This window comes from Vombatus ursinus, unplaced genomic scaffold (assembly GCF_900497805.2).
Source record: "Vombatus ursinus unplaced genomic scaffold, bare-nosed wombat genome assembly UNPS02014830.1, whole genome shotgun sequence".
Lineage (NCBI taxonomy): Eukaryota > Metazoa > Chordata > Mammalia > Diprotodontia > Vombatidae > Vombatus > Vombatus ursinus.
The window spans coordinates 28,358,984-28,379,953 of NW_020954608.1; the positions used below are offsets into that span (position 1 = coordinate 28,358,984).

The 20,970-nt window shown below is 35.9% G+C and overlaps 1 protein-coding gene and 1 pseudogene across 1 annotated transcript in view; one reads left to right on the forward strand and one right to left on the reverse strand.

The window, feature by feature from the left end:
• Positions 1-20,970, reverse strand: part of PRPF18 (pre-mRNA processing factor 18) — a 58,431-nt gene that overhangs the window by 28,951 nt on the left and 8,510 nt on the right. Inside the window, exons 2-3 of the mRNA XM_027838514.1 lie at positions 11,521-11,598; positions 4,957-5,061 (exon numbers count right to left, since the gene is read on the reverse strand). Of these exons, the coding sequence (XP_027694315.1) occupies positions 4,957-5,061; positions 11,521-11,598 (183 nt within the window). The remainder of the gene's footprint in view (positions 1-4,956; positions 5,062-11,520; positions 11,599-20,970) is intronic.
• Positions 7,205-8,005, forward strand: LOC114025268 (annotated as a pseudogene).

Genomic DNA, 20,970 nt, shown 5'->3' on the forward strand with positions numbered 1-20,970 from the left:
AGGGTATATGATGGCTACAGAAAAGCTTGGGAAAATCATATGAACCAACAGAAAATGAAATAAGCAGAACTAGGAAAGAAATATACAATTACAATGTAAATAGGAAAAAACACAAGACAACTGAAATGGAATACTGTGAAATTATAATGACCAAGCTTGGCCTCAAAGAGGAGAAATGAGAAAGGACCTTTCCCCCTACCTCCCACTCCAAGCTTCTCTGTGGAGAGGGGGCACTATGAGTGTAGAACACTCTCCATGTTAGACTTCTTTGACAGTTTGTTTAGTTTTGTTGAACTGATTTTTTCCTTCTTTATTCTTTGTCATAAGGGAGTGAAGGAGAAAAATATTGGTAAATGTGTGATGTAAAAAAAGACATCAATAAAAATTTATTTTAAGAAAACATTGGGATGCAGAAGTGATATGGTAAGGTGGAAAGAGGACTGGATTTGGAGTCATAGGACTTTATTACCTGAGCAGCCTTGGGAAGTCATTATCTCCCTGGGCTTTAAGCTCCTTTATAAAAAGGATGATTGTACTAAATAATGTTAAACATCCTTTCTAGCTGTGAAATACTATAACTCTGTATAACATCATCTGAGTAGCATCCACTAAATCAAAGAATCTTGAAGAGAAACAATCTCATTGGTCATATCCCTGACTTCTGACCCAGTCTCTGCTTAAATATTTTTATTCTGTTTTTAAAGTTAATCTACTTAACTATTCGGAAACTAAATGTTAGAAAGCTCACTCTTTATACGGAGCTAGAATGAGGAACAGAGATAACCTGAGGGTAGGTAGTAGAAAAGTAAAAAGTAGAAGAAGTCTGGGGCCAAATTCCCCAGTCATGATCTGGGAGATTAAAAGCCAGGGAAAAGCTGGACAGAGCAAACCTAGGGAAGGGTCAATGGCCAGAGGTCCAAAGGATATAACCACAGGTCAAGGTGCAAGATTACTGACACTATTTAGTTATTATGTATTAATTCAAAAGAAACAGCTCTAGACCAAGGAATGACCACCAGAATCACGTAAGACCAGCAGTTTCCAATATAAATTAAGAGATCCTACAAAATAATATTCTAAAAAGCAAAACAGACGAGTTTACAACCCTAAATAACCTACCCTGAAAGCTGAATATAATTCTATGTGGGGGTGGGGGTAGGGAAATGAATCTTTAATGGAATAAAAGACTTTCAAGAATTTCTGATGAAAAGAACTATGAAATGCAAACACAAGAGTCCAGAGAAATCCAAAAAGGTAAATTTATTTGAACAACTAGAAGTGGCTATATGGTGATCTAGTCTAATGTGCTGAAAACAAGTGTGTCTTCAGAACCTTAGTGTCTTCAAAAGACAATGAGGAAGTTAATAAAGAATTCAAAGGTCCTGAGGATTGATTGGTTTTGTTCCGAGGGTTTTAAAAGGGTAAAGAGAATACGTTAAGGTAGAAAGGAAGGGGGTAGAACTTGTTGCTCATAACAGGAGTGTCTGACAAGAGTATACAAATATGGAAGAGTTGGGGGGGAGCAGCTATCAGACCAACCTCAGTCCTACACGGAATGAAGAAAGGAGGGCTGAACACACACACACACACACACACACACACACACACACACACACACACGCGTTTTGAATAAAAATACAACAAACAGAGAGGAATGGGGGAAGGGGATACGAGAGGCAGGATAATATTGGAGAGGAAATGGCCACAAGTAACACAAACTCTCAGATGCTGACAGGGAAACTAAAAGGGAAAAGGAAATGAAAAAGAGGGAGTTACAAAGAAGCCTGAGTAGTATGAACTGACAGAGAGTGAAGTGAGCAGGAGAACAACTAACAAAGGACAACACTATTGTATAGAAAAACAACTTTGAAAGACTTGAGAACTCTGATTAATGCAATGACCAACCATTTCTCAAGAGGACCTATAATAAAGCATCATGTAACCCATCTCCTCATAAGAAAGAGATGAACCCAAGGAGAAAAGACATATATTTTGGACCTGGCCACTATCAGGATTCATTTTGCTTGAATATGCTTATTTGTAAGAAGATTTTTTGGTTTTTCCTTTCTCTAGGCTTTTACTTAAGTGGGAGAGGGGAAAAGTCTGGGGTGGAGTGGGACAGAACTAGCAAAAGTAATGGCCAAAAAAAAAGCACCATTGTAACACTTTTTTAAATGCATAAAACAAAAGGAATTTCAGAAAAAAGCACAGACAAGCAGCACAGTTTTGGACGTGAGATATGAAATTTATTATGTATTTTTAAAGAAAAAAGCTAGCATGGAATGGAGATTAACAATTTTACATAGGATCCTCTTTTTTTGTGTTATACTGTGTGTACAGGAATGCTCTTTTGGTTGGTGTTCAAAATTCAGGATAAAATATTTCCCCCAAAAAACTGTAATGCATTAATTGAACTCAAAAACAAACATGGAGAAACATATTAGATTGGGTCAAATATATGGAGTACAATTAAACCATCTGTTCTTCACCTTCAAAGTGAAGAAAAAATAAAATCTGAGTAGGTGGGAAATAACTATTCATCATTAATAATTTCCTAAAAAAGAAGTTGCTAAATTAAACACATAACACCAAGGAAAATTATATAATCTTTTTTTTCTAGACATCATTTTTAAATGATAGGTTCACATCTTTGTGGATGGTTCTGCCTTAAAGGCATGATAAAGAACTACCCACAATCAGGCAGATCTCAAGGGACGAAATCCAAGCTGTCCACAGGTATAGCTATATTCTAAACTATGAATAATTAGAAATGTAAATTCAAGCAACTCTGAGATTCTACCTCACAGCTATAAGATTGGAAAAGTTGACAAAAAAGGAAAATGACAAATGTGAAAGAAGCTGAGGGAAAACATGACATTGATGCACTGTTCGTGGAGGTGTGATTTGGTCTAGTCCTTCTGAAAAGCAATTTGGAAATATGCCCAAAACATAATTAAACTGTGCATATGCTTTGACCCACTGATACCACTACAGTTGATACCAATACATAGAGGGCTATGCCCCAGAAAGATACAATAGAAAAGGTTCTATTTGTATAAAAGTATTTATAACCATTCTTTTTTGTAGTGGCAATAAACTGGAAACTGAAGAGTTGCCTGTCAACTGGACAATGGCTGAGCAAATTATGATAAATAAATATAATACAAATTTTGCTATAAGAAATGATGAAAGATGTTTTCATAAAAACTTCAGATGATCTGTATGAACTGAGGCAAAGTGAAGTTAAAAGAACCAGGAGAACAATTTACACAAAAAACACAATACTGTGAAAAGACAGACAACTCTGAAAGGCACAGAAACTCTGATCAACACAATGATCAGCCACAATTCCTAAGGATTCATAATGAAACAAGCTATCAACCCCTGGATAAGAGAAGTGATGATCTAAACATATATAAAATATTTTTTGACATGGCCAACATAAGAATGTTTTCCATTACTGTGCATATTTGTTACAAGGGTTTTCTTTTTATTTCATCTGAGGGAAGAAAGACAAAGGCTTGATAACTGAAAAAACAAAGTTTAATTTAAAAATAAAAATATTCACCCACAATCCTCCAGATTCCTTTCAGTCCTATTATATTGCAATTATTCTAATTGCATGCAGACAGAAATTTCAATACTAAATAGCAAAGTTAGCCAAGGATGCACAGGACATTAGTTACAGTACATGAGCCCCTAGTTACTTATTCAGTGCTCCTTTCACTAATTAGAACACAAACATTATATAATGTAATACATCACACCTAAACTCCAAACTCCGGGTCCCTAGCCCTATACCAAATCCTTGAGTTACATTCCCTAAGGGTAGGTATTATAGTTTCCTCTACATTCTATCAAATATCCAGTACCGCTTGATTTGTGGATTTCCAAATGATAAATATAATGATGATTAAACCTTAAAGACACCTATATGGGGAGGGAAACTCTGAGCAATTGATTTTTATGCCAAACTGATACTTCAATTTTCTAAAAAATGATATATGGAAACAAAACGACTAAATTCCTACAAACATGATGGTTCATCAATCAAAAAACTGAACTATAACCGTCAATAAAAGACTGTGTCATTGATTTAATAAGGTAAGAGTACTGGAGTCAGAGTATAGGAGATAAGGCTTTATGGAGGCAGGTAGAACTCGGTTCTTTCAAGTCTGAGAAAAAAAGAGCAATATAGATACATACATGCACATACATAGTTGGACAAATACAAAAGTACATAAAACAAGCATTCATAAAAGAATATCAGAAGATTAGATAGGTAAAGGCACAGGAGTTAAAGGAGCAGCTGAGTAGACAGAAAAATAACTATAAAATATTGATTTAGTATAATGGAAAGAACACTGTATTGGCCTCAAAAAGTCTTAAGTTCTGATCCCAATCCTTAATCGCTTTCTGATTCTGAGATAAGTCATTTAACTTTCTTCCGAACTTCAATTTCTTCAGCTGCTAAATAGGACTGATACTTAAACTAACTATTCCCACAGCGTTATTGCAAGAAAAGTGCTTTATAAATCAAAAGGTGTTTTACAAATGTGAACTATTATCATTTGAATATGATTTTGTAAATGTTTGGATTCAAGCAACTTACACACAAATTGGAAAACTGTATTCAATTCAGAATGAGACTAAAATTGTGACTATTCACTTTTCATATGAAAGAGTTCAGACAATGGTATCAAGAAGGAAAACCAATTAAATAGTTAATCTTAAATACTTAAGGACCTGTAATTTTGATAATCATTCCTCCCCTCCCCTTTACCAATCTAGACTGCAACCCTACTATGACTTAGTGGGTCTTCAAGAGTTGTTGCAGCTGAAAAATTCACCATTCTTGAAAGTCAAACTGGTGATGTGAGCTTAAGATAAATACAAGCACAGAAAAGAATACTAAAACATATGTACATTTTACTACCAATTAACACCCAATCTTACCTCTTGCCTTGAGAGAGTCATGGGCAATTTTTCCTCTGCCAGTTCTAGTTCTAATACTGGATTGGATGAAGTTAACGGTTTCTGATCCTCTTCTTTTGGCTGTACCTAAGCAAAAGAAATTCAGCTTACATAATATTCTATAGTTAATATTTATTATTATTTTATCAGTTTAATTGTTCAGGAAATTGAAACCTCAATAAAAATACAAGGTTTTTTTTTCAAATGCTCTTCTGAAGGAGTCAGGAAATGAACATGCTTCTAAGTGCTTCATGGTAAATATATTATAAAATTTATCAATCTAGGTGAAATTACAGAAACTACACACACATAGAAGGCATTCATGATACAGAAGAGTGACACATAACAGTCTCCCAAACAAAAAAAAATTTAAAAAGCTATAAAATTTGGACTTTATGCATGTTATTTTTTCCAAAATAAAATTTAGTAAGATTTGTTCCAGTCAAATATTCTAAAGAACAAATTAACTGAGGACAGGTAGGTGGCGCAGTGGACAGAACACCGGCCTTGGAATCAGAAGGATCGGAGTTCAAATCTGGCCTCAGACAATTGACACTTACTAGTGACCCTGGGCAGGTCACTTAACCCCAATTACCTCTCAAAAAAAAAAAGAATAAATGAACTGTTCTTGTAAGGGGATCAACTGCCCTATTTCTGTTGCTACATATGTACAATCCAACAAACAGAGAAAGGAGTCACCATCATCCCTAATATATATTTACCTTATTCTGGCCTCATGCTGAAGAATAAGGAAAGTCAAATGCAGTCAGTGGCCTGTGAAGCCAACATTTTTTAATATTTAAAAAAATTATTTCCAACTGTACCAAATACGTAGAGACCACAGAGGGCACATCTGGCGAAAGGTCCAAGAGTTTGTAGAGCTGTTTCAAATAAACATTCCACTATTCTAGAGAATGTTAACAGAACGGTTATTAAAAATGCTAATTTATTCATGCCACATAAGTAGATAATCTTCCTCTAAATTTTTAGGGAAAATCCCTTCACAGATTAGAGTTTCTTTTCCAAAGCACAGTTTTGGAACACTGAGCTTAAAAATATGGATGGGGTCTAGACCTTTTTCACAAAGGAGGAAAGTTGAGGTGGAGCCAAATTGTGAAGGTCTTTAAATGCCAAGATGGAGTTCATATTTTATCTTAGAGGAAATAGAGAGCCGATAAAGATTTTTGAGCAGGGCCAGTGATATAATTAGACCTGTGACTGAAGAAGAATCTTATTTTAGTGGCTGTATGGAAAATGGATTAGAGATAGAAAAGACTGGAGTTAGGGATACAAACTGGGAAGCTATTGCAATATTCACGTAAAAGGCAATGAACTACTGAACTAAGAGGCTGTGTTAAGTGGAGAAAAGGGGATAGGTGGTTACAAGAGATATGGTCAAGACAGAATCAACAAGTTGATTCTAATTAGATGTGGGAGGTGAAGGAGAAAGGAGCCTCAAGGGCATCTCAAAGTGTAAACTCAAGTTATTGAAGAATGAGTTTAAGTAAAGTTTGGAGGAGGGGCAAACTTAGGGGAGATGAATACAGTTATTTCTTCCACATGCAAGGGTTAGGATACTGCTGTCTGGGCTCTCTGGAAAATCGGCATAAAATTTTCGGCCCTCCCTTTGTACCAGAAAAGAAGTCTCAATTTTTTCTTTTTCTTTAATGGGGTGTTTACAGTACCTTATCGTAATTTAGGTTAAGTATTTGGTTACAGGCTCCATGTAGTCTGTTAGCCTTTGTGTGTTATCTGTGGCTTCTACAAAACTCCCAAAAAATTCCCATTTAATTTCTTATGCTGAAACCACAATGGAGAAAGTCGCAACGTGGAAAGGATAACTATATATCCATTCCAGATAGAATTAGGTCTGAGACACCAACAAGATACATGGGTAGAAGTTTCTACTAGGAAGTTGTTAATGTGAAACTGGGGTTCAAAGGAGAGTCTGAAGCTGTATATATAAATTTGGGACATTATCTGCATAGGAATAATGACTGAGTACAGGGGAAAGGTAATGGGATCATGAAAAGAAAAGATAAAGAAAGAGGAGGGAACAGGACAAAGACTTTGAGATATCACATTTACAAGAAAGAAGATCTATTATGATCCAGCAAAGGAGACTGAAAATGAACAGTCAGGCTAGTAATCAAGTAATAAAGCCAGAAAAACATGGAAAATGAGGGAGGATAGACTATTGAGGAAGAAGAAGTGACTGATAGCTGGCCAAGATGCCAAAGGGGAAGAAGGCCAAAGGGAAGAAGGTGGCTCCAGCCCCTGCTGTAGTAAAGAAGCAGGACGCCAAGAAAGTGGTCAATCCTTTGAGAAGCAGTCAAAGAACTTTGGCATTGATCAGGACACCCAGCCCTAAAGGGACCTTACTCAATTTATCAAATGGCTTCGGTACATCAGACTGCAGCATCAAAGGTCTATACTTTATAAATGTTTGAAAGTGCCACCAGCAATTAACCAGTTCACCCAGGCTTTGGATCTCAGACAGCTACTCAACTGCTTAAACTGGCTCACAAGTACAGACCTGACACAAAGCGAGATAAGAAGCAAAGGCTGCTGGCTCGCTGAACAAAAAGCTGCAGGCAAAGGAGCTGTCCCCACTAAGAGACCACCTGTCCTCAGAGCAAGTGTTAACACTGTTACTACGCTGGAAGAAAACAAGAAAGCCTAGTTGGTGATGATTGTACATGATGTGGACCCCACTGAGCTAGTGGTCTTCCTACCTGCCTTCTGCCAAAAAATGGGGATTCCTTACTGTATTATCAAAGGTAAAGCCAGACTGGGTTGCTCAGTTCACAGAAAGACTTGCACAAGCATTGTCTTCACACAGGTTAACCCTGAAGATAAGGGAGCCCTGGCTAAGCTAGTAGAAGCCATCAAAACCAATTACAACGACAGATATGATGAGATCCGTCGTCACTGGGGTGGCAATGTTCCAAAATCAGTGACTCATCTTACCAAGCTGGAATAGGCAAAAGCTAAGGAACTTGCAACCAAATTGGGTTCAATGTATATTTGATTTTTCTCTACATAAAAATAAAAATTTAACAAAAAAAAAGTGGCTGATAGTGTCAAAAGCTGGAGAAAGTTCAAAAAGGATGAGGAATGAGAAAAGGGTAGAGTATCTCAGCACAGAGGTAGTAAACTATAGGTTTGGAAAAAAGTATATACCCTAGGGGTAGCTAGGCGATACAGTGGATAGCGCACCAGCCCTGAAGTCAGGAGGACCTGAGTTCAAATCTGGCCTCAGACCAAACACTTGACACTTACTAGCTGTGTGACCCTGGGCAAGTCACTTAACCCCAACTGCCAAAAAAATAAATAAATAAATAAATGAGTATGTATTCTAAAACACGGCTTTGATTTGTTTTGCCTGACTACAATTATTTGTTACACACAAATGTTGTACATGGCAGAAAGATGGAGGATGGAGGAACAGTGTCAATAGGAATTGACAATGATATTTTAACAAGAAAAGAATATTGATAAAACTTTTTTTAAGAAATAAAAGGCCATAAGATTTAGAAATTAAAGCACTGTTGATAATTTTGGGAAAAGCAATTTCAATTGAGTGGTAAATGGGAGATGAGGAAATGAAGACAGTAAGTCCAGACAGCTTTCTAAGAATATGACCATGAAAGGTAAAAGAGGTAAGATGATGGCCTTTAGTGGATAACAAAGTTAAGTGAATTTTTTTTTAAAGGATAGAAGAGATCTAGGCAGATCTATAGACAAAAGAATAGAGGCCAGTATATAAGGAGAAAGTAAAATGAGAAAAGATATAATCCCTGTGACCAACTCCTGGAAGAGAGAAGAATAAATAGGATCAATAGTATAAGTTGAAAAGCTTAACTTGGCCAAAAAAAAAAAAAAAAAGGTGATATCTGTCAGAGACTAGCACAAAAGAGGCAGGAATGGGATGCAAGGTGGAAGGATTTGAAGGTATGGAACAGGAAGAAAAGAGGGAGCTCATAGTAACAGACGGCTTCAATTTTCTCCATAAAGTAGGAAGTGAAATTCTTTGCAGAAAGTGCCACGAAGGCTTAAGAAGGTTTGGAAAAGCCACTGTAGGGAATGCAATGGAGACATTGGAGATTGCTAAATGGAAATTTCCATTTAGCAGTGAAGGTTCAGTTGAGACAACAAATCGGTAGTTGACCCTCAGAGCATGGTTGTATGACTTCTTCAAACAGCATTCAGTAGTACATAAAAAGAGAAGAGAAAGTGAAAGGTAGGAATAAGCAAAATTGGGGTTTGGGAAAGTATAAACAATAGAACAAAGGACAAGAGATTCAAAGAGAGAAAACAGTGTCTAGTTAAATAATTTCAATGACAGGGTCAAAACTAGGAAAGGAGGAAAGGAAGGTGAGGATGGCCTGGGAAAGGGGGGTACAGTAACAGGTCATAGTGAGAATGAAGAATAAATTTAGGAGGAATAAGGCAGAGGGTAGAGAGAATGAGAAGAGGCATGATCAGAGGGAGGAATCTGAGAGTTCTGGATCATGGAATTAGAACAGAACAGTTACAAATGATAAGATCAAGGGCTTGAATGAGACAGAGTAAAGGTATAGATCAGAGTGTGCTAGTTAATAAAGTGGGATGCCATGAACCTAGCAGTGCTGTGTAGCAAGCCTGGATTTGAAACCAGAGAATTTGGGTTGAAATCCTGACCCTGTTTACCTATTAGACCTTAGGCAAGTTACTACACCTCTCTGGGCCTCAGTCTCCTCATGGGTAAAATAAGGGGTTGGCCTTGAGACATCCAAGATAGAAGACATTTTTCCAGCTCTAAATTTATGAGTCTATTGATGAGAAAGAAATAATACTCATAAAAGCAGAAGTAACAACTATGCAAAGAACAGGAAAAAAAAATAAAAAGCTCTTTAGAAAGCCAGGCCTGTGTTTCCTAGTTAATAATACAGATAGAAATTCCCCAGGTCCAAAAAGGTATTCACAAACTGCAAAGAAAAAAATCTTATTTTTTATTATAAAATGACAGTTAATAGCTCTGGGGAAAAGATCTGAGACATTCTGTCAACTGAGCTCAAAGTTACAAGCAATATCCTTCCAGTAATTATCTTGCTTCAGTGCTCTCTCCTCACAAGCAAATAAAATACACATCACTAAGATTATCTAAGCAAAAGAATCCATTATTTTAAAAATATTATTCCCTACCTCATTAAGCTAAAAAGGAACAGAAGGATCTGGGAGGGCATGGGAAAATGGACTAAATATATAATTAACGCTTTCTTGGATCAAGTCGAAATTAGAGAAATTGGAAGTAGTAAAAAAGTAATTCAATACTTGCTACTTAATTTCCCACACTAAGAACAAAGGAAATCAACACATGCCAAAAAAAAATCAGAATTCAAATAGTGTTTTCTATTTGATGCTATTAGGAACATAACTACTTTCTCTTTAAATATCAACCCTCTCACCAAACCTATCGGAAAAATAAAAAAACCAACAAACCTGAATGCACATACAAGCTGTGTGCATTCCTCATGCTGCCTTCAAAACACTGGTATAAGAACTTGCTTTTCAGAAGTTTTTCTCCCTAAATTACATGCATAAGAGTAACTACATTTTAATAACTAAAACTGAAACCTTACAGAAGATTTAAGTGAAATTCTCCCAAAACATCCTTTAACTTTTAGTAGAAAAATTGTCAAGGTTACAGGAACTCTTATAGTACAATTTTAGCATAACTCCTCCCAACCCCATAAAAGCTAACCCTGTCAACAAGATAAATTTAAAGATAATTTCTTTCATGCTACTAAGAGATATAAACAAAGCCTTCCTAAAGACTCATTTGTTTCAAAAGTACTGAAAGTTTAACATTAGAGCTTGAAACGTGTTGTCTTATTAAACAAAGGCACATAAACGCTATGTGGCACCACTTTTCATGCACTGGATCTTCAGGGCCAAATAGAGTTATTAATACTATAAAATATCTGTTTAAAAGCAGAACAAATAATATGTCTATCCATTTTTAAACTTTTTTTTAAAGCATATTATGTTTTACTTTTGGTTAATTTGGAGATAGTGGTGATGGTTGTGGCAGAGCAAATTAACATGACCCAGTGTCAGATCCAGTACTTATGTCCACAGAAAGAAAGGCAAAATTTTAAAAAGAAAATTCAAGCTTTGATCTCAAGCCATTTCATGCTATTCACAAAAAGCCAAACCATAACACAAATTCCAAAGCCAAATATCATGCATGTTCTTCCTGCATTTAAAAACGCTTTAAAAAAAAAAAAACATACACCAAAAACTCATACCTCTCCAGTTGGCTTCTCATTTATAGGCTAATGTATAACAATGACAAATTGAACAGAGAACAACAATTTATTGTCATTTTAACAATATCCATACACATTTAAAAACTCATAAATATACAATGTAACATAACTCTTTAAGGTTATGCAAGTTGCATAATAGTTCTGATATGCACTGCTAGAGGGAGATTCCTCAATGGGAGGTCCCTTCATGATGAAACCAGAAGTCTGGACAAAAAAAAATAGTAATTCATACCTTGTAGCCACATCTTTCAAAGTAAGCCTCCTCTTCTTTTTTGGCAAGTTCACTACGCTTGAAATATCTCTTACTTTCCTATTAGAAAGAAGTAAATAGGTTAATATAACTCTTACACAACATTTCCTGTCCCAGTGCCAATAACTAATAATCCCAGAGGTTTAAAAACTGTCCCTAGTGCTTCAATTCCATCAATTCCAAGCAAGTTAAGTACATTTCACCAATTTTCAAAGTACTGATGTATGAAAATGCAATAGCTTTTAGTATGTGTTCTTCAGGAAACAAAGAAAGCCAACAGAATGAAACTCATAGATTTCATCTTCTTTGATTTAATTTTATATTGTTTTATTTGAAACACAACCTTTGCAAAAATGATTCATGATTGATCAAACATAATGGTATACTTAAATTACTATTCCCTGCTAACTCACACAGCCACAGATAACATATGGTATGTGTATTGTACATGTTAAAATCCTATTACAATGAGCTCCAAGGGATGGTCCAAATTCTTTTTTGCCATTTGGAATACCTTTGATTTCTTAAAATAGGCAGGGCATACAGACTGTGTCTAGGAAACGTTTTTTTGTTACAGAATTCTAGAACAGTACTGTAATAGAATTTGATGTTATGAAATATTCTTCAAACCTGATGGAGCTGAAAAGAGAGATGGACAACAAGCAATTCTTTTCATGCTACCCACAAACTTACCTTTAATTCTTTTTCTACAGAACCTACATGTGGGGCATGTTTCTAGCTACAGCTCTTCTATTCCAATAGATTGGACATCTGTTCACAGTATCTTAGATTCGTAGCTAAAAAGGACTGGTAGGGATGATTTAGTCCAAATCTTCACATTTTAAAGATAAGGAAAATGAGGCGTAGAGATGCTGAACGAGTAAGTGGCAGAGCCAAAGATGAAACCTACGAAAGTCTTCTAGCTCCAAATCTAACCACACATTCAAATGACCACCTCCTTATGCCTTAAGATTTTTATATAGCACTTGGGCTGGCAAAAACAAAGTGAGCAGTCACTCTAGGTGATGCCAATTTATGAGACATTTTTAAAGGTAATCTATTCAATTTTTTTACACAGATTTTAGGTATACATTAGCAAGAACTGAAATCTCCCATTAATATCCACTTAACTGACAGCCACCACTTTAATATTAGATGATCTCCCTAAGCAGATATCACTAATAATGATTTTCTTTGGAATCCTATTTACTTTACTCATTTAAAAACTATATTCTGAGAGGCAATACATAAGGTTCACCAAACTACCAAAGGGGTCTGAGATGATAAAAAAAAAAGGGGGTGGGGGTTAAGACATTTCACTTTAACCTTACTATACTTCAGTTTCCTTATCTATAAAATGGGGATGGTTGCTGTAAGAATCAAATGAGATGCTTGAAAAGTGTTTTAAAAATATTAAAGGGCTACATAAATTCTGGTTATATTATCATCACTTATTGGTACTATTAAAACACAATTACAGAATCTCTGAGCAGGAACAGATAATTTATTCTAATCCCTTAATTTTACAGATAAGCAATCTAAGGCTCAGAAAAATTAAAGACATGAAATTAAATTAGCAGGAAATGCAGGACTAGACCCTAGTTCTACAGAATCCCAAAGCCATTTTGTATTATGCTACCTAATATTTATAAGGAATTTTATGTTTTTTAAAAACACTTCACATTTCATTTGACATTAAAAAACAAAACCCTGTGAAGTAGATGTAGCTGATATCATTTCTCCCATTTTACAACAAAGTGATTGAGATTCAGAGATTAAGTGACTTGTCCATAGTCACATAGCCAGTTAAGGAGCAACACCAAGAACAACCAGGTCTTAGTTCCTAGACCAGTGCCCTTTTCACTACAATCCAATAGCCTGTGAAATTACACTTCAAGATACTTTTTATTATTTGTTTTAATCATCTGCTTATAATTATTCTATTAAATAAAAAGGGCTGTGATACTAACTAATCAACATATTTCGTGACAATCATATTATCATTCATCTTGTGCTCCAGGGTAATTTAATTCTTGTGGACTGGCTGTGTTCTAGTGAAAAGAATTCCATCTTATCAACCAGTTATGTGTATGGCCTTTAGGTACATTAATGAAACTATTCAAAAAGTTCTACTTAAAATCTGCGCCAACCTTAAGTACTGAACCATATGTGTATATATATATATATATATATTTGGTTTTGGTTTTTAGGCAATTGGGGTTAAGTGACTTGCCCAGGATCACACAGCTAGTGAGTGTTATGTGTCTGAGGTCGCATTTGAACTCAGGTCCTCCTACTCCAGGGCCGGTGCTCTATCCACTGCGCCACCGAGCTGCCCCCTAGTCCTGAACTATATTGAAATTAAGACAAATTGTCTTAGAAAACTCCAATGTGATTAAGAGTACCATGCCATATTGGCAGGACACATTATAGGATCATCTCTGAGAGACATGCTAGCCAAGATTCTTTTTGTCTCTTTTAAATCTGTCAACCAATAATTTGACATCACACTACCTAATATGCAAAACTAAAGAGTTTTCAAATCTAATGCCAATGAAAATCTGTGGCTCCATATGTGGTTCCCCTTGTGAGATGGTCAAGTATACAAGTTCAATCTTGCTCAGAATTATTACTAGTATATGGTTCAAAATCTACTGCATGTCTGACAATCAAAAACATACAGCAGATCTTGATAGATTATCTCAATATCTTTTGATAACATTCCTAACCTATTCAAGTTAAAGGCTTTGCTCATGGGGCAGCTAGGTGGTACAGTGGATAGAGCACCGGCCCTGGAGTCTGGAGGACCTGAGTTCAAATCCAGCCTCAGACCAAACACTTGACACTTACTAGCTGTGTGACCCTGGGCAAGTCACTTAACCCTGATTACCTCACCAAAGAGCAAAAAAAAAAAAAAAAAAAAAAAAAAGGAAGGATTTGCTCAAAGAACAAAAAATACAGCACCAGCTTCTCAGACAGAAGATGGTAGCTTCTCTGAAAACCTGACACATTGCAAAACACCTGACTCATATTGTAGGAAAACAGAACAAAACTCAAACTTGAAAATTCAAAAATTAAGAGGAAGTTTAAAAGACAGGATTAAAAATCTAAGTACAAAGACAATGACTTAAATTACTAATGAGCCATAATATCTAAGTTGACAAGTTCCAGTCTTATGTGAAGCTTAAGCAAATTTTAACAAGTAACAACTGAAAAAATTTACAGATTGCCTCCAGAAAACTCAAGGCTGTAAAACTCTAAGACATACAGTTGTTTAATATAATTCAACTGAGAAATAAGTTCTATAAGCAATAAGAAGAAAGAACTTCAAATACAAAGGAAAGGACATTCGCATAACACAAGACTATTATGCACCCACTAGAAAACATAGGAGGAAATGGAATAATGTGTTCTGAAGAGCAATTGAGTTCAGAATGTAGTCCAAGGGGGACCTACCTTATAAATCTGAATTTAACCAATACATGAGCAAAGATGGTCACTCAATAACAAAGAGAAGTTTGAAATATTTTGGAAAGAAAACTAGAAATGAAGAGATTGTTTACTTCTTGAACATCCCAAAGAAAAGAAATGCAGGAATGAATAAATGCAGCAGACAAGGATAGCAAGAGCAACAGTGACAGCAAAGAGACTTTTTTCTAAATGTACCTAAGGACACAAGATAAAGGCAGAAATCTGGGAGACAGCAGTGAAAAGCGATAGACAGGGTGCATGCACTATGGACAGAACCTGGAGACATCTTGCCCATAGGTAAATCAGTGGAACTCTATTATAACATGAGAGGGTACATGTAAGCAGTGGAGGAGAATAGAGGAACAAAGAGAAGGATGTGACGTGCCAGGGTCAAATTAAGGGCTAGCAATGAGAGAAAGGTGGCCTCAGTGGTCTCAGAAAGAGAAAAGGGAACGAGATAGTAAAAAATGAACTGAGGGCAGGGATGGAGGTGGGGAAGGGGAAGGAAGGAGGCCTTACTTGGGTGGTGGGATTCCAATGATGAACTTTCCTATGAGTAAAGAGAGATGGTCTTTGAAGGGAGCTAGGGACCTTATACTAGGTATGGCCTGGGGGATCTAGTGCTTGAAAAAGGCTACTGGTCCTACAGGGTGAGAGGAGGGGGAAGTAGGGAGGAAGTTAGAACTCCTGGGTGCAACTGACATGTGGAGGAGTGAGGTTTATAAGATCAAGAATTAAAGCAGGAAAGAACCATAGAGAAAGTCTGGTCTAAACCCCTCATTTTAAAGATGAGGAAATTAAGACCCATAGAGTTTAAGTGACTTGCCTAAGGTAACACAGGTACTATAAGTAGTAGAACCAAAATTTGAAACTTGGTCTTTGACTCCAAAATCATTGTTCTTTTCCACTGTACTATGCTATTATGTTAGAAACAAAAATCTAATTTAAATTGCTAATCCAAAAACTACTAAAATAGTTAGAAGTTTTCTCCAGGATATCTGGAGAAAAGGCACAATATAAATTTAATATGATTATGATCATATAGAGTATATATACCTGTGACACTTAGAATCTTTCTCAAACATTCCATTCTGATCCTTGAAATGTATATCACTGACCCATAAAGCTATGTTACATCAGACCTCATCAACAAGGAGGTCATAAAATTCAGCAAATCTACCAGCAAAGAAATACTTGCTTCAACACAGTATGTGCAAAAAAATGACAACAGGATATCTAAGCAGATGATTCAAGGTATACTGAAGTGGACCAATCAAAAACCTAGCAGGAAGAAATTACAGTCAAATATAGAACTATTCCAGGTAGTACTTCTTAGTAACAATACTGGGTAGCAGAAGACAAATTTGATACGAAATGGGATAATGCCTCTTTTGAAACAAGGGTATTATGTGAAAAAGCAAAAAAAAAAAAAAAAAAACTGCAGAAAGCAACCAATCCTAAGTGACTGTAACATAAAATGGTTATAACTCCAAAGCAAAAGCCAATCTTCACCTAACTTTAATGTTTTGAAAAGGTCCCAATGATCTTGTCAATAGTCTCAAATACATGTAAAATAGCTGCCCAGAAACATCTTCTAACAAGAAAAAATATCCATTTCAACAACATCGGGCAAATCTTTACTTAAAATAACACTAACCATATTTTCTCCTAATGAAAAGCTAGTGAGTGTGGCATGGGAGAACAGAAATTTCAGTGTACTGCTTCCCATCTTTCCACTTACCTACTTTAATCTGCTCATTTCTTCTCTTAAAATAGGGGACTTCAATATTAACTTTATTTATAGAGAAGTGATGTCGATCAAGTATTTCTCTGATACTAGATTTCACTGGTGTAATGAAAAGAGTGCTGAGCTGAAAACACAAATCTTAAATTCCAGTCCCAGCTCTGCTATAGGGATAATTATATTGTCTACTATGTATGAAAAAGCACCAAAAAACATCATTTCACAGAACACACTCGAATCTTTTTTTTTTTGCAGTGTTCATAAAGATCACAAGAAAAATAAATTATGAAAACAACTACACCAACATCTCTTGCAAAAGGTTAAGAGGGTCAGAAATCCTGCCAAGAACTCAGAAAAGACACTCTCCAATTAAATCAACATTACAAAGTTGCATTGCATAATGATAAACAGCTTGCCTTAGAGCCTAAAGACAAGCATTCAAATTCCATCTCTGACACTTTACTGGTAGTTACTCTGAGCAAGTCCTTTGGCCTCTTAGGGCTCTAGGCAACTCTCTAAAATTAGAAATTGCAGAGCAGGTGGTAATAATTAAAGGGAGTTGATTCATTGGGAGTTCCTTATACCAATGAACTCACAGGTCTTGTTTTTAAATAATAAATAAATGCACACACATATACACATGTATTTAATACAAAGCAACTTCAATACAAAGGTGGACATAAATAAGGTTAGTGAAAAATAAACTGGAAAACATAGATCAGAATCAAAAAACAGGTGAGAGCAAAAGCTTATAGACTGCACAGAAATCTTACTCCTACATGCTATGAACACTTTCAAGAAGAGAGGTGAAAGGTGCTGTACAAAGTGTGAAATAATATCACAAAAAAGAAATGGAGTATATCTTAATAGGAAATATAGTTACTGGTGAGACAATCATTTCTTCATTAAATATCCATGTAGAGTCAGAACATAAACTTACTACAAAAAGGTCAAAAATCAATCCCAAATTAAGACAAATGAAGATGAGAAGATATAGCATTCAATTAACAGAGATCTAACTTGACATGCAAATACTTATATTGATACCAAAATATGGAAAACATTTAAAGCTACATACATAGGCATGAAAACCCTCCATTTCCCATAAAAGTTTAACCAAAGTGAAACAACTGCCACAAGATTTAAAAAAAAAAAGCCTAGAAACTCAACTAGCAAACACCTGGTGACAACTAACAGCAACAACAGTTTAGTAAATTGGTTCTCAAAACCTTACGAAGAAGGTAAGCTGCCAACTGATGGGCCTGGAGCTGAAAACTGACCATAACATTTCTCATAAAATCAATATCGCTCTGGCTTCCCAAGTTCTTCCCCTCAGCCTACATTTCCAGGTTTACTGGAACTTGATCTCTTATTAGCTCCTTGCAGTATTTTTCCTTTAACCTGGGAAAAAAACTGAATTTTGGCTATGAAATTTCTGTATGTGACCAATTTGGGGGTTCTTTCAAGAGATATCCAAAAGAATCTTTCTATTTTCACTTTGCCTTCTAGTTCTAACAATTCTAGACAGTTTTCTTTTATGATTTTTTAAAAATCTAAGTCCAGGTTTTTGGTTTGGTTATGCTTTTCAAGGACTCCAATGATTCTTAAATTCTTTCTCCAAGCCAATTCTTTTAATTTTCTGTCTTTTGACTTGTTTCTAACTACTTGTTTTCTGGAGTCACTGAGTTCTTTGCACCTTTCTCTATTTCTTAAGGTCTCGACTAACTGGAAAAAGTTGTCCATTTTTACTCTGAACAGTTTATTCTCTTTCCAAGTATTTTAATCGCATTTTTTCATTCTTGTGTCAATTCTTCATTCCTGTGACAATTCTTCATTCTTTCCACCCACTCTATAAGACTTTATGGCCAAACCAGTCTTTTTCTGAGGGTCTAGTTGTGATTATTTCAAAGTTATTTATTTATTTTATCTTGGAATTCTTCTAATCTATATTATTCCTTCATTGTAGTAGAAATTTTCTTGTTTGCCCATATCTACAGCTTCAAGTCTTAGATAAGGACTTTCGACAAGGCTAGTAATTGCCCTACTTTGTAATGTTAGTTGAGGTGGCTAAGCTCAAGTATTGTCTCTTGCTGCAGATCCAGAATGAGACAAAGTTGTACTATTCCACCCCTATCATAGCCCTTATCTCCCCCATTGAAGTGTCTGATGGCATGGAGGGAAGGGAGAAAGAAAGGAGGTCATCTCATTTTTCACGGACCTGGACTGGGAACAGGCATCACTTGGGGCACTGGGATCAAGTCATATTTACTATAGTAGTCAATAGTGGCAAAGTTCCCTGACATTGGTCCCCCTTGGTCCAATTTCTTGTGCAGTCACTACTGGAGGTTCACTGCTTTAGGTCTTAGCAGGAGCAGGCCCAACCAGAGATTACACTGGTTTTAAGCTCATGTCCTAGGCAGTCCTCAGATACCGGTCTTTCTCATCATCTTAACCAGAAGTCAGTCCCTTTTCTGGGAGGCCTAAATAGAAATAGCCCAGGACCCTGAAGCCAAGAATTTTAGGAACAGTAGTGTCCTCTAGACCAGAGGTGTCAGGCTCACTTTATTTTTCTTGCCTTGTTTTTTTTGTTTTTTTGCAACATGGATAATATGGAAATATGTTTTGTTTGACTTCACATGTATGAATGATATATAAAAGATTGCTTGCTTTCTCAATGGTTGGGGGAGGGGTGAAGGGAGAGATGATTTGGAACCCAAAATTTTAAAAAAATTAATGCTAAAAAATAACTTTTTTGCAAAAATAAAAAAACAAAACAAAACAAAAAACCAAATGCCACCAAATGATAGGCAAGCCTAAGAGCGCTAGGCAGCAGCCTCAGATCACCAGTCCTGCTTCCAGCCCAGCTCTAAATGCCATTATCCTGAGAAGAAAATCCCTTAGAGATGTAGCCTGGAAACTACTTTTATGTGTACTGCACCAAAAGTTACCGAAGACCCAGAAAAGAAAGCAAATGCTCTCTACATCCATGGCACTGCCAAACTGATCAGCAGCTTAAATTGATGATTTTATGAATAGAAAAGACAGTAAAGGTAATGCACTACCATCTGTGCTTTGCCACATGGCTTGCCACTGTGCTGTAAAGACCACGGGATCTTTCCATTTGACTTGTAGCTGAAATTTTCTCTGTATTTTCTCTCCCATTAAAATGTGAGCTCCTTGAGGACATACTGTCTTATTTTTCTATACGTATCCTCAGTACTTAGCACAGCACTTTACATATAGTATGCACTTAAATGCTTTTTCATTTCTTCACTCATTCACTTACTCACTCCCACACTAGACATTCTAGGCAAACTAGCTGCTTCGTCTATAAAATGCCACCTCCCATTTCCATGCCTTTGTTTAAGTTGACCCATCTTAGACTGTACTTCCCTCCTCACCTCTACCTTCAGAATCCCTCACTTCTTTCAAACCTCAGTTCATATACCACTTCCTCCCTCCAAATCATCTCAATTCCCCCAACTGCAAGTGCCCTTCCCAGAAATCTTTTTGTGTTATTTTTTAATTTAACTTTCTATGTATATGTTGTTTCCCCCAGAAGCCTGTAAGTACCTTAAAGGCAGGGACCATTTAATTTTTTATCTGTCTGTGGCCAGCACCTAGCACAGTGGCAGGTACATAACAGGTGCTTAATAAATGCTTGAAGAATGAACAAATGATTAAGACATCATGAATTGAATGTACAGAAAAATGAGTTTGTAGAAAGGATGGCATGTAACACAATTATGCTATAACATTCAAAAAAGTATTAAAAGATAAAACTAGGACAATTAACTGATAAAACGAATTTTAACTTCTGTCAAGATTTCTATGACACACTATTTTCCTCATTAGTAACACCACATTTACACTCTAACATCCCAATCTCCAATGTGTTACACAAAGAAGTAAAAATGGCATTAAACAAAAAAGAAAAGCTAGGCCAGAACAAATATACAAGAGCATAATACAGTTCTGAGGATTTTACTATCGAGTCTGAATATATCTAATACAAAATACCAAATAACTAGAAAAATCACAGTTGTTATTACTACTAGAAAAAGGTAACTAAAGGAACAGAAATAACTAGCAACCTACTTCTCCATATCTAAATATCTTTCTGAGATTGAACAACAAACATATGGAGGAGAAAGAAAGGGAATAAGCATCCACATAGTACTTAGTATATGTCAAATACTGTGCTAAAAGCTTTACAA